We start from the raw sequence: 12,738 nt of genomic DNA, 5'->3' as shown, positions 1-12,738 counted from the left end.
TCCTTACATAAAGGTCTGTGGCCCTATTTATTACTTCTTTCAGCCTGGACCACTGCCCTTCCACTTCATGTTCGTCCTCCCAGCCCATCATCTCCTTCCTCAGGTATTCCCCCATTTTACTAAAGTCAGCACGCTTGAAATCCAGGACTTTGAGTTTAGAGTGGCCGCCCTCCACTTCAGCTGTTATATCAAACCAAACCGTTTGATGGTCACTGCTTCCCAGGTGTGCACACACTCGCACATTTGACACACTATCCCCATTTGTGAGCACCAGATCCAGCATCGCTCCCTCCCTCGTGGGTTCCATCACCATCTGTCTGAGCAGAGCACTTTGGAAAGCATCAACGATCTCTCTACTTCTTTCCGATTTGGCAGACGGAACCTTCCAATCTACATCCGGCAGATTGAAATCTCCCATCAACAGAACCTCTTTTTTCTTTCCACATTACATGCAGCGCTGATAGCACAAGTGCTTTCTGCGTGATCCGGCACTGCCTGTGCAGCATTAACTGACTGGCCTGTGTGTTAAATAGAGGTTAGTTTCTGTCTTTACCATATGTTCATTTTTACGTAAACATACAGTAAGGTCTATAAAATACGGGTAAACGTGAATCGCTTGTTTACTCTTTCCAAAAATACTAGGACTACAGGGCACAAAATGAAGCTACAAAGTAGTCACTCAACGTGTAATTAAGCTCTGGAATTTGTTGCTAGAGAATGTGGTAAAAGTAGTTAGCTTAGCAGGGTTTTAAAAAGGTTTGGAAAAAAGAAAAGTCCATAAGCCATAATTAAGATGGACTTGGGGGAAATCCACTGCTTATTTCTAAGATAAGCAGCATAAAATGTACTGTAGTGTTTTGGGATCTTTCCAGGTACTTTTAAACTGGATTGACCACTGTTGGAAACCAGATATTTATTTATTTATTTATTGCATTTGTACCCCACATTTTCCCACCTTTTTGCGGGTTCAGTGTGGCTTACATTACGTTATGAAGACTGGAAGTACATTTTGTTACAGCTCAGTTATGGATTACATTATGAGGTGTTATGAGACAAGTTTTTTAACAAGGAATATAATAATGGAAAAGATCATTGAGACATTGGAAGGAAAGAACGGGAAACTAAGAGGGGCGATACACTGGAGGGAACCCGAGGGAAACAGGTATGAGTGAGGTAAGTTTGCGGGAGATGAGAAGGTGAGGTAGGGGAAGGGAATTCAGAGTGGCTGTAGTGATGCATTGTTGGACAGTGAGTGCGGTTTTATGTGTTATGGTTCTTTCCGTAAATTTCCTCAAAGAGGTGGGTCTTCAGTAGTTTGCGGAAGGTTTTTTGCTTGATGGACCTTTGGTCTGTCCTAGTATGGCAATCCTTATGTACTTATGAAAAGATTAACACACTTTAGTAAAGGACCCCTCAATACACTGATTCTATGAAGGGAGTACAATATTTGAAAGCTCAGCACAGACATATCCAAAACTGTTGGCATCTCTTTTGCATAGCTCTAGAGATGTCAAGAAACGCCCTTATCTGACAGTTCAGAAATTCAATATCATGACGACGAAAAAAATATTTTTAGTATTCAATCCCAAGGACTCCTTCAGTACGGATGTATTCTATGACTCAAATAAAAGATCTCACCTGCAGATTATTTGTTGACCTTTATTGCTATGACAATTTGTACATTTGTTGCAACAAGGTTTCCTGAATCTGAATCTATAATAGATTTAGAACAGACAATACACCCTAGAGAAGGGTGAAAATAGGATTTAGTAAATCTTTGTTACTCAGATTGTTCCATGCCTGATTAAAACATTTATTCTCATACAGTGCAAAGGAGCAAGATTTCCGTTTGCAAAAAGTTATATCTACCTCCTCTCTAAGTGTTACCTACAGCACTCTTTCCTATCAGCACACAATTATCAGATGATGAAAGGGCCAGATTATTCCTAGTGCAGGGGTACAGGTATGAATTGACAAAGAATATGCTATCAACTGACCTGCACAGCATGTTACAAGCTGGATCCAGACAGGCATATGTCACATCAGGATCACAAAATTGCAGAATAAGATACAGTAACATTATAAAACCAGACAAGAGCAGAGTATGAAGGAGTGGAGGTGACTTGCATCATGATCCAATTCTCAGGGTCATTCAATTCCCTGCACAAATGATAATTTGCTGTAATGGATAATGAATGGAAGGGCCCATCAGACTAAAAAAATAACATTCAGGAGCCTCCATAGTAATCGTTTTCTCATAGAAATTATATGGGAAACCCCCTTTAATACATCTAGTCTTTAGAGTGGTGATAACTGTAGAAAGGAGAATTTAAAAAATCAATGTACGAAGATCAGCTGGTGTAAGTCTCATTCTGTGTAACAAATTTAATGTCCCATAGTTGGCATTACAACAGCAGGGCTGGTAACTGTGGCATCTTCTTCGTTCCACTGAGAAGTAATGGTTTTCGTCTGAGTGTAAAACTGCACACCCTAAGGGAAGAAAGCAGAAAAGACGGTCAATGTTATTGTGTCACCACCCAAAACACCCACTACCTCAAAAGTGTTATTTTTATTTCTCGGGGAGGGGGGGGGGGGCTGGGCTGCAAACACTGGGTTTGCAGATCATCTCTAATGAATATCAGCTTGAAGGATCTGAAGACTAGGATGCTAGTGCAGAAGTATTACAATTCCTTACATTTTATTTGCTTTGTGTGGATCATCACTGCATACAGAGCTGAGGACTCTCTTGTGAAGGATGGTATTGAATGCCTTCTGAAAATCTAAATACACTATAATGCTCATTTTTAAAGCACTTAGACTTACAAAGCTACACAGTAACCTATGCAACTTTGTGAAAATGAGCCTCTATAATCACCTTGTATTGTGTTTTTAGATTTCAAGAATGTACTTACACACACATTCAACAAATTATAATAATTAAACCTTGTTTATCTATATGATCAGTAACTATGGCCTGAATAGAAGCTTCCACCATTTTGCATGTCTCACCAGTCTACAATTAATTAAAATTTGTGGTCCACTGTAATGGAAGTGAATTTTAAAAGCTGGCTATCTGGAGTTGGAAATCATGTGACCACGTTCCCACAGACCTAAGCAGAGAAGCATTCTGTAATTTTCCTTAGAAGCATTCTGTAACTTTCTTTAGCTCTGGACATGGGCTCAGAGCCTAATAAAATGGGAGGGGGCTTGTCACAATAGTGGGGGCTCATCAGTGAGTAGATGTACTACGCATAGGGTCTGTTCCTGGTCCAAAAAGCTCCTGGCTTTCGCTGTAATGGGCCCCCCCAGATGATAAGAGCCTGGATGATGGAGACCAGTGATGTTGTATGTATAGTGTATGTATTGCTTCTTTTCCTGGTCTAAGAACTCTTGGCATTGCTTAGATGTAGAAACCAGTGATGTAATGATTGTTTATACAGCTAATCATTGTGTGTATCTTAATCATTGTAGATTTAGCTCCTCTAATAAAGGTTTTCATTTACTTATTACGAATCCAAAAGAATCCACGGTAATTATTGGGTAGTCAGTGAGACAGGCTGTAAATCCATAGCAGTTCATCTACTTAGCTAAAAAATGATTCAACACGATTCCAATGAAACATTCATAAAATAATATTAACCCCCCCCCCTCCTCAAAAAAAGACAAACTCAACAAACATTCCCTGTCAACACATCATTGAATAGTCTCCTTATACAGATGAGACTTTAAAGCATCTTGAAATTTGGCAGAAGTGCACTGCATTGCAATCGGCCAGCAAAAGATAACACAATGGAACAAACCCTCACTACTCTCACATCATGCAAACCTCGCCCACCAACTGATGTCTCCCTGAGACTGTAGGAATGCCCTGATTTATATGAATCCAGCACTTTGCTTAAATAACAAGGCACATTCACTTTGCATGCGCAGAGTGAAAAAAAACAGAATATAAGTGTTCTAAATTAACTTGATTCTGATGCCAACACCTTAAATATCAGGGTACAAGCTTTAAATTGGATCTAATTTTGTACTGGTAGCCTTTTAATTCAGGGGAAATGCTGGTAAGTAGACGCACTCCCATCAACATGAATGGCGTTGTATTTACACCAACTAGAAGGCACAAAAGACAACCCAAACCACCAAGAAAAAGCCAAATGCAGTACTACAACCATCCTAAAACAAGCAATTGTAATGAAAAATGAAAATCAGACAAAGGCATGTAATATTTATTAGGATTTATTTACTGCCTTTTTGAAGGAATTCACTCAAAGTGGTGTACAGTAAGAATAAAACAAACATGAGCAATAGGCAATTACAGCAGTAAAAATATTCAAGTAACAATACAAAATATGGCATGGTATACTACTTACAAAGTAAACACGAAGCAAAGATATTCTCCAAGGACAGCAGGCTGACTGTTCTCACATGTGGGTCGACGTCTGCGTCGGCCAGGTAATCGGCGTTTTGCAAAGGAAAATATAATTTTTTTTTGCCAGAGTCTTCTGGCGTGCACGCAGCGCGCACCGCACATGTGCAGACTGACTTCCCACCTGCTGTGCGAGCGCGTCTCCTCAGTTAAATCAAAAAGCAAATGAAATAACACAACTCCAAAGGGGAGGTGGGAGGGTTTGTGAGAACAATTAGCCTGCTGTCCTCGGAGAATACCTGCTACAGGTAAGTATCTTCCCTTTCTCCGAGGACAAGCAGGCTGCTTGCTCTCACATGTGGGGTATCCCTAGCATCCAGGCTCACTCAAAAGAATGAACATTGGTCAATTGGGCCTTGCAACGGCAAGGATAAACAGAGATTAACCTAAACCATATACAGCTAGCTGAGCGTGTAGCCTGGAACAGAACAAAAAAGGGCCTAGGAGGGTGGAGTTGGATTCTAAACCCCGAAGATTCTGCAGCACTGACTGCCCAAACTGACTGTCGCATTGGGTATCCTGCTGAAGGCAGTAGTGGGATGTGAATATGTGGACTGAAGACTACATTGCAGTCTTGCAAATCTCTTCAATGGAGGCTAAGTGAGCCACAGACGCAGCCATGGCTCTTACATTATGAGCAGTGACATGGCCCTCCATAGTCAGCCCAGCTTGGGCATAAGTGAAGGAAATGCAATCTACTAGCCAATTTGAGATTGTGCGTTTTCCGATGGCAACCCCCCTCATTGGGATCGAAAGAAACAAACAACTGGGCGGACTGTCTGAAGGGTTTCGTCCGCTCCACGTAAAAGGCCAATGCTCTCTTGTAGTCCAAGGTGTGCAAACTGCTTTCGCCAGGGTGGGTATGAGGTCGGGGAAAAAATGTTGGCAAGACAATTGACTGGTTCAGATGAAACTCCGACACCACCTTCGGCAGGAACTTAGGGTGCGTGCGGAGGACTACTCTGTTGTGATGAAACTTAGTATAAGGTGCGTTAACCACTAGGACCAGACTCTGACATGTGTAGAAGGTATTCAATAAGGGTCTGTGTAGGACAAAAAAAGAGGATCTAGGGCTTTGCTGTAACACCAGACGGCAAACCTCCTCCATTCGAAAGAGTAACACCTGGTCGGAGGTTATGAGAGGCCTTTGGTGAAAAAACTGAGAACACGCTTGCAAGGCGGGAAGTCAGTCCGTGCATTCGCAGTGCGCGCGCCAGAAGACTCTGGCAAAACTTGTTTTATATTTTGCTTTGCAAAATGCCGATTCCCGGGCCGATGTGGATGTCGACCCACATGTGAGAACAAGCAGCCTGCTTTTGTCCTCGGGGAATACATAACAGAACATTTTAATTGATAGTAAAAGGTAAAGCAAAAATGGAACATATAGATAGGTAAGAGAGTAAGAAGAGTTAGAAAGTAAGGTGACTGATTTAAAGAAAGTTGCACACAAGGTCATAGAGATGGTTAAATATTATCTCAGCTAGGGTATGTGCAGCCCGAATCACTCCTTGTGTGTGTGAGACTAACAAGTTAGTTACTTCTTCCATTAAAGGCCTGGTTGAAGAGCCAAACTTTCACCTGCTTCCTGAAATAGAGATAGTCTTGTGTTAAGTGCAGCCTTTCAGGCAGTGCATTCCAGAGTGTGGGGGCTACTCTGGAGAATGCTTGTTTGTCTTCTGCAGAGGGTGTGGTTAGTGATAGTCATTGGGAGGACCTTAGTGTCCTTGGCGGTGTTTGTGGAGGATCATCCTATACTTCAGGTACTCGGGGCATTTCCCTTTCATGGCCTTGAAGATCAGACATAGAGTTTTAAATTTAGCCCTGTATTGTACTAGTAGCCAATGAAGTTTTTGCAAAAATGGTGTGATGTGGTCATGTCACTTGCAACCTTCTATAAGCTTTACTGCTGCATTCTGAATCAACTGGAGCTGGTGCAGGCCCTTTGTAGTTAGACCATTGTATAGTGCATTGCAGTAATCTCCAGTCTTGATGCACAACTGGGATAAGATTTACCTTCTCAATGTAAGGAGAGAGGCAGCGTAGCTGTCGCAAATAGTAGAAGCAGCTCTTGAAGGTTGTTTGGATTTGGGGAATCAGAGTAAGTGTTGAATCTAGTTGTATTCCAAGGTTCCAGACTTGTGATTTGAGGGGGAGTTCGTACTTCCCAAAAGGGATTTTAAAGTCAGGTATGTATCCACGTGTTAGGGACCCAGAGGAGCTCGGTTTTACTTGGGTTCAGGCAAAATTTGTTTTGTTTAGCCCAATCTTGAATTGATGTTAGACAGGTAATCAATTTATTTAAGGCTGTAGGTAAGTCAGGTTCAATGGGTATAAGTAGCTGCACATCATCCGCATAGATGTAGAACTGAGTGTCCATTGACTGAATCAGCTCAGCTAGTGGCTTGAGGTAGAACAGAATAGGTGACAGTATCGATCCTTGTGGTACCCCGCAGGTCAGCGTCCGTGGTGGTGATGAGTTGGTGGGGGGAGGTGGGGCTAGTGGTTAGGAGACTGGACTAGTGCTGGGCAGACTTCTACAGTCTGTACCCTGAAAATGGAAGCTACAAATCAAGGAGGCGGGGGAAGTGCTGGGCAGACTTCTACGGTCTGTGCCCTGAAAATGGAAGGTACAAATCAAGGTCAGGTATACACAAAGTAGAACATACGAGTTTGTCTTGTTGGGTAGACTGGATGGACCATACAGGTCTTTCTCTGCCGTCATCTACTATGTTACTATGAATTGTTCCCATCTGGCCCCATAGCTTTGTCCACCTTCAGATTCTCAAGCTGTTTATAAACTCTCTTATGTAATGGTGCAATATCCACTCCATTCCCAGATATTCCCTCGGCAGCCAAACATGGTCCTTCTCCAGGATTTTCCTCCATGAACACCAAAGAGAAATAATTGTTTAGCACGTTCGCTTTATCCTCCTCACTCTCCACATAGCAATTCTCATTATCTTTCAGTCTTGCAATTCCATTCCTATCTTTTCTCCTTTCTCCAATATATCTGAAAAAGGTCTTGTCACCTGTCTTTACATCTTTAGCCATTTTTTCTTCTGCTTTCGCTAGCTGTATTTCCATCTTCGCTTCTTTTGACTTTAATCCGATAATCTATTCCATGATCCTCTCGTTGCGGACTTTTATATTTCTTGAACAAAGCCTCTTTTGCTCTTGTTTGGAGAACCAGATAAGCTTTCTGTTTTTCTTGTGTTTTTTACTTTCCTTGTGTAAAGATCAGTTCCCATATTTATAGCAGCCTTTAGCTTGGACCACTCATTTTCCATTTCTCCTACGCCTTACCATGCCAAGGGCTCCTTCTTCAGATAGTCCCTCATTTTATCAAAATCAGTATATCTGAAATTTTGTGCGTCCACATATCAAACCATATCGTGTGATGATCAATATTACATAGGTAGGCACCCACCTGGATACTGGAAACACTTCCTCCGTTCGTGGGCACTAGATACAGCATCGACCCTTCCCTTGCAGGTTCCGTCAATATTTGTTTGAGCAAGGCACTTTGACAAGTGTCCACAATCATAAGTACATAAGTAATGCCACACTGGGAAAAGACCAAGGGTCCATCAAGCCCAGCATCCTGTCCACGACAGCGGCCAATCCAGGCCAAGGGCACCTGGAAAGCTTCCTAAACGTATAAACATTCTATACATGTTAGTCCCGGAAATGTGGATTTTTCCCAAGTCCATTTAGTAGCGGTTTATGGACTTGTCCTTTAGGAAACCGTCTAACCCTTTTTTAAACTCTGCCAAGCTAACCGCCTTCACCACGTTCTCCGGCAACAAATTCCAGAGTTTAATTACGCGTTGGGTGAAGAAACATTTTCTCCGATTTGTTTTAAATTTACTACACTGTAGTTTCATCGCATGCCCCCTAGTCCTAGTATTTTTGGAAAGCGTGAACAGGCGCTTCACATCCACCTGTTCCACTCCACTCATTATTTTATATACCTCTATCATGTCTCCCCTCAGCCGTCTCTTCTCCAAGCTGAAAAGCCCTAGCCTCCTTAGTCTTTCTTCATAGGGAAGTCGTCTCATCCCCGCTATCAATTTAGTCACCCTTCGCTGCACCTTTTCCAATTCCACTATATCTTTCTTGAGATGCGGTGACCAGAATTGAACACAATAAAGGTGCGGTCGCACCATGGAGCGATATTTATTTATTTATTGCCTTTGTATCCCACATTTTCCCACCTATTTGCGGGTTCAGTGTGGCATTATAACATCCTCACACCTGTTTTCCATACCTTTCCTAATAATGCCCAACATTCTATTCAATTTCTGAGCCGCAGCAGGACACTGAGCAGAAGGTTTCAGCGTATTATCGACGACGACACCCAGATCCCTTTCTTGGTCCGTAACTCCTAACATGGAACCTTGCATGATGTAGCTATAATTCGGGTTCTTTTTTTCCCACATGCACCACCTTGCATTTGCTCACATTAAACGTCATCTGCCATTTAGCCGCCCAGTCTCCCAGTCTCGTAAGGTCCTTCTGTAATTGTTCACAATCCTGTCGCGAGTTGACGACTTTGAATAACTTTGTGTCAACAGCAAATTTAATTACCTCGCTAGTTACTCCCATCTCTAAATCATTTATAAATATATTAAAAAGCAGCGGTCCTAGCACAGACCCCTGAGGAACCCCACTAACCACCCTTCTCCATTGTGAATACTGTCCATTTAACCCCACTCTCTGTTTCCTATCCTTCAACCAGTTTTTAATCCACAATAGGACATTTTCTCCTATCCCATGACCCTCCAATTTCCTCTGTAGCCTTTCATGAGGTACCTTGTCAAACGCCTTTTGAAAATCCAGATACACAATATCAACCGGCTTCCCTTTGTCCACTTGTTTGTTTACTCCTTCAAAGAATTGAAGTAAATTGGTCAGGCAAGATTTCCCCACACAAAAGCCGTGCTGACTTGGTCTCAGTAATCTATGTCCTCGGATGTGCTCTGTAATTTTGTTTTTAATAGCCTCTACCATTTTCCCTGGCACCGATGTCAGACTCACTGGTCTATAATTTCCCGGATCTCCCCTGGAACCTTTTTTAAAAATGGGCGTTACATTGGCCACCCTCCAATCTCCGGTACCACGCTCGATTTTAAGGATAAATTGCATATCACTAGCAGTAGCTCCGCAAGCTCATTTTTCAGTTCTGTCAGTACTCTAGGATGAATACCATCCGGTCCAGGAGATTTGCTACTCTTCAGTTTGCTGAACTGTCCCATTACGTCCTCCAGGTTTACCGTGAAGTCAGTAAGTTTCTCCGACTCGTCCGCTTGAAATATCATTTCCGACACCGGTATCCCACCCAAATCTTCCTCGGTGAAGACCGAAGCAGAGAATTCATTCAATCTCTCAGCTACGTCTTTGTCTTCCTTGATTGCCCCTTTTACCCCTTGGTATCCAGCAGCCCAAACGATTCTTTTGCCGGCTTCCTGCTTTTAATATACCGAAAATTTTTTTACTATGCTTTTTTGCCTCTAATGCTATCTTTTTTTCGTAATCCCTCTTGGCCTTCTTTATCTGCGCCTTGCATTTGCTTTGACACTCCTTATGCTGCTTCTTGTTATTTTCAGACGGTTCCTTCTTCCATTTTCTGAAGGCATTTCTCTTAGCCCTAATAGCTTCCTTCCTTATGTAGCCCATCATTACAGTACAGCCTGTTATTTTTCCACGCATTACCCCATGCTCCTATGTATCTAAAACCTTCTTCTTTACACCAAGACTTATTGAATTCCACTGTTTTGTGTGTCTTTCTTCTCCCTTCCCCCATATAGGAATTACTTCAGAAAAAGCTGCAGTCCGAACCAAAGATTTCAGTCCCTCCCCAAGCTTCAGGCACGCTCTCTGTGCTGTAAATGTGCTATTGTTGGCCAGGTCATTTGTCCCCACGTGAATTACATCAGTATATGAAGCCCTGCTCTCTTCTCGGATCCCTTTCAGAATTTTTCTTCACCCAACGCGTAATTAAACTCTGGAATTCGTTGCCGGAGAACGTGGTGAAGGCGGTTAGCTTGGCAGAGTTTAAAAGGGGGTTAGACAGTTTCCTAAAGGACAAGTCCATAAACCGCTACTAAATGGACTTGGGAAAAATCCACAATTCCGGGAATAACATGTATAGAATGTTTGTATGTTTGGGAAGCTTGCCAGGTGCCCTTGGCCTGGATTGGCCGCTGTCGTGGACAGGATGCTGGGCTCGATGGACCCTTGGTCTTTTCCCAGTGTGGCATTACTTATGTACTTGGTATACGTGGAGGGTCATAATCGAATGCGAACGCCCAACTCCATGGGCGTCTATCTCCAAGAACGGGTACATGAAGGGGTGGTACAAACCGTATTTTCGGAAAAAATGGGCGTCCATCTTTTTTCCGATAATACGGTTTGTGCCAGCCAAATGCATCGGATTTGTGCGGATTTGAGCTGGGCGGTTTCGTTTTTCAGCGATAATGGAAGCTGAAGGCGCCCAGTTCAAAAACGACCAAATCCAAGGCATTGGGTCGTGGGAGGGGCCAGGATTTGTAGTGCACTGGTCCCCCTCACATGCCAGGACACCAACTGGGCACCCTAGGGGGCACTTGTAACAATTAAAAAAAAAGTTAACTACCTCTAAAGTCCATAGCTCCCTTCCCTTGGGTGCTGAGCCCTCCAAATCCCCCCCAAAACCCACAACTCTACACCATTACCATAGCACTTATGGCTGAAGGGGGGCACCTAGATATGGGTACAGTGGGTTTTGGGGGCAGTTTGGAGGGCTCCCATTTACCACCACAAGTATAACAGGTGGGAGGTGTGGGCCTGGGTCCACCTGGCTGAAGTCCACTGCACCCACTAACAACTGCTCCAGGGACCTGCATACTGCTGTGATGGAGCTGGGTATGACATTTGAGGCTGGCATACAGGCTGGAAAAAAAAAGTTTTTAAAGTTGTTTTTTTTGGGTGGGAGGGGGTTAGTGACCACTGGGGGAGTCAGGGGTGATCATCCCCGATTCCCTCCGGTGGTCATCTGGTCATTTAGGGCACTTTTTTGGGACTTGTTCGTGAAAAAAAGGGTCCAAAAAAAGTGACCCAAATTCGCGCTAAAAACGCCTTTCTTTTTTCGATTATCGGCCGAGGACGCCCATCTCTCCTCAGCTGATAAACAGGCCCCAGTCCCGCCTTCACCACGCCTCAGACAACTTTGCCTGTTTCCGCGACAGATTGCAGTTGAAGATGCCCAAAATCGGCTTTTGATTATACCGATTTGGGCGCCCATGGGAGAAAGACGCCCATCTCCCGATTTCGGTCGAAATATGGGCGATTTTCTCTTTCGATAATAAGGCGGATAGAGCCTTATAGACCTGCCAATTAGGAACTCAATCAGATCATCTCCGCCACCCTAGTTGAAAAGGTCTCAAGTATAAATCATTTCATGGATCCAGCTTCTCATTTATAGGCACAAGATTCTGGAATGTACTCCCAAAAACCCTGAGGACTATGTATGACCACCTCAACTTCCGGAAATTACTAAAGACTTACCTGTTCGGAAGAGCATATCCTACTGACCCAACTTAATTACCTAAATCCAATAACACAAAGAAATCCAAACTTGTATTGAACTTTATATTCATTATATAACTTGCCTCTTTATGATCCCTTGATGTGTCTGTTTATATCTATTTCATTGTAAATAACTTCAATCTATATTTGTTTTGTCACCATAGGTGGCTATCGCCTCACGGCACTATGTAAGCCTCATTGAACCTGCAAATAGGTAGGAAAATGTGGGTACAAATGTCTCAAATAAATAAATAAATAAATGTCCCCATATGCTTTATGAGAGAGACCACTGACCAATTCTGTAGCCGCCCTCTGGACGAACTCCAGCCTGTTTTGCGGTCTCCAGAATTGCACACATTATTTTAAATGGAGACCCACCAGAGACTTATACAAGGGCACTAGCACCTCTTCCCCCCCCCACCCCACTGCCATTCCCCTTCCAATACGCCGGAGCATCCTTTTGGCTTTGACAGTTGCCTTTTCTACTTGTTTGGCAACCTTGAGATCATCAGACACAATCACCCCCAAGTCTTGCTCTTCTTTGTACACAGAAATATTTCATCCCCTATACTATACCTTTTCCTTGGATTTTTGCAACCTAAGTTGCAACCAGCAGACAAAGGAGGCGCAATGGTAATTATGGACACACAAAAATACATTGAAGAGGGGCACAGACAGCTCTCAGACAATAAATACTACAGGAAACTAAGCGAGGACCCCACACAGGATTATACAAAACAGCTAAA

The 12,738-nt window shown here is 43.1% G+C and overlaps 1 protein-coding gene across 1 annotated transcript in view; it reads right to left on the bottom strand.

Moving 5' to 3' along the window:
- Positions 1 to 1,639: 1,639 nt before the first annotated feature.
- The window catches only part of ALDH6A1 (aldehyde dehydrogenase 6 family member A1), a 188,209-nt gene continuing 177,110 nt past the window's right edge, over positions 1,640 to 12,738 (bottom strand). The window contains exon 12 of the mRNA XM_030214333.1: positions 1,640 to 2,490. Coding sequence (XP_030070193.1) covers positions 2,386 to 2,490 — 105 coding nt within the window. The 3' untranslated portion in view covers positions 1,640 to 2,385. The remainder of the gene's footprint in view (positions 2,491 to 12,738) is intronic.

Source organism: Microcaecilia unicolor, chromosome 9, assembly GCF_901765095.1.
Source record: "Microcaecilia unicolor chromosome 9, aMicUni1.1, whole genome shotgun sequence".
In the NCBI taxonomy this organism is placed as follows: Eukaryota; Metazoa; Chordata; class Amphibia; order Gymnophiona; family Siphonopidae; genus Microcaecilia; species Microcaecilia unicolor.
This window is presented reverse-complemented; position numbering and strand designations above follow the sequence as displayed.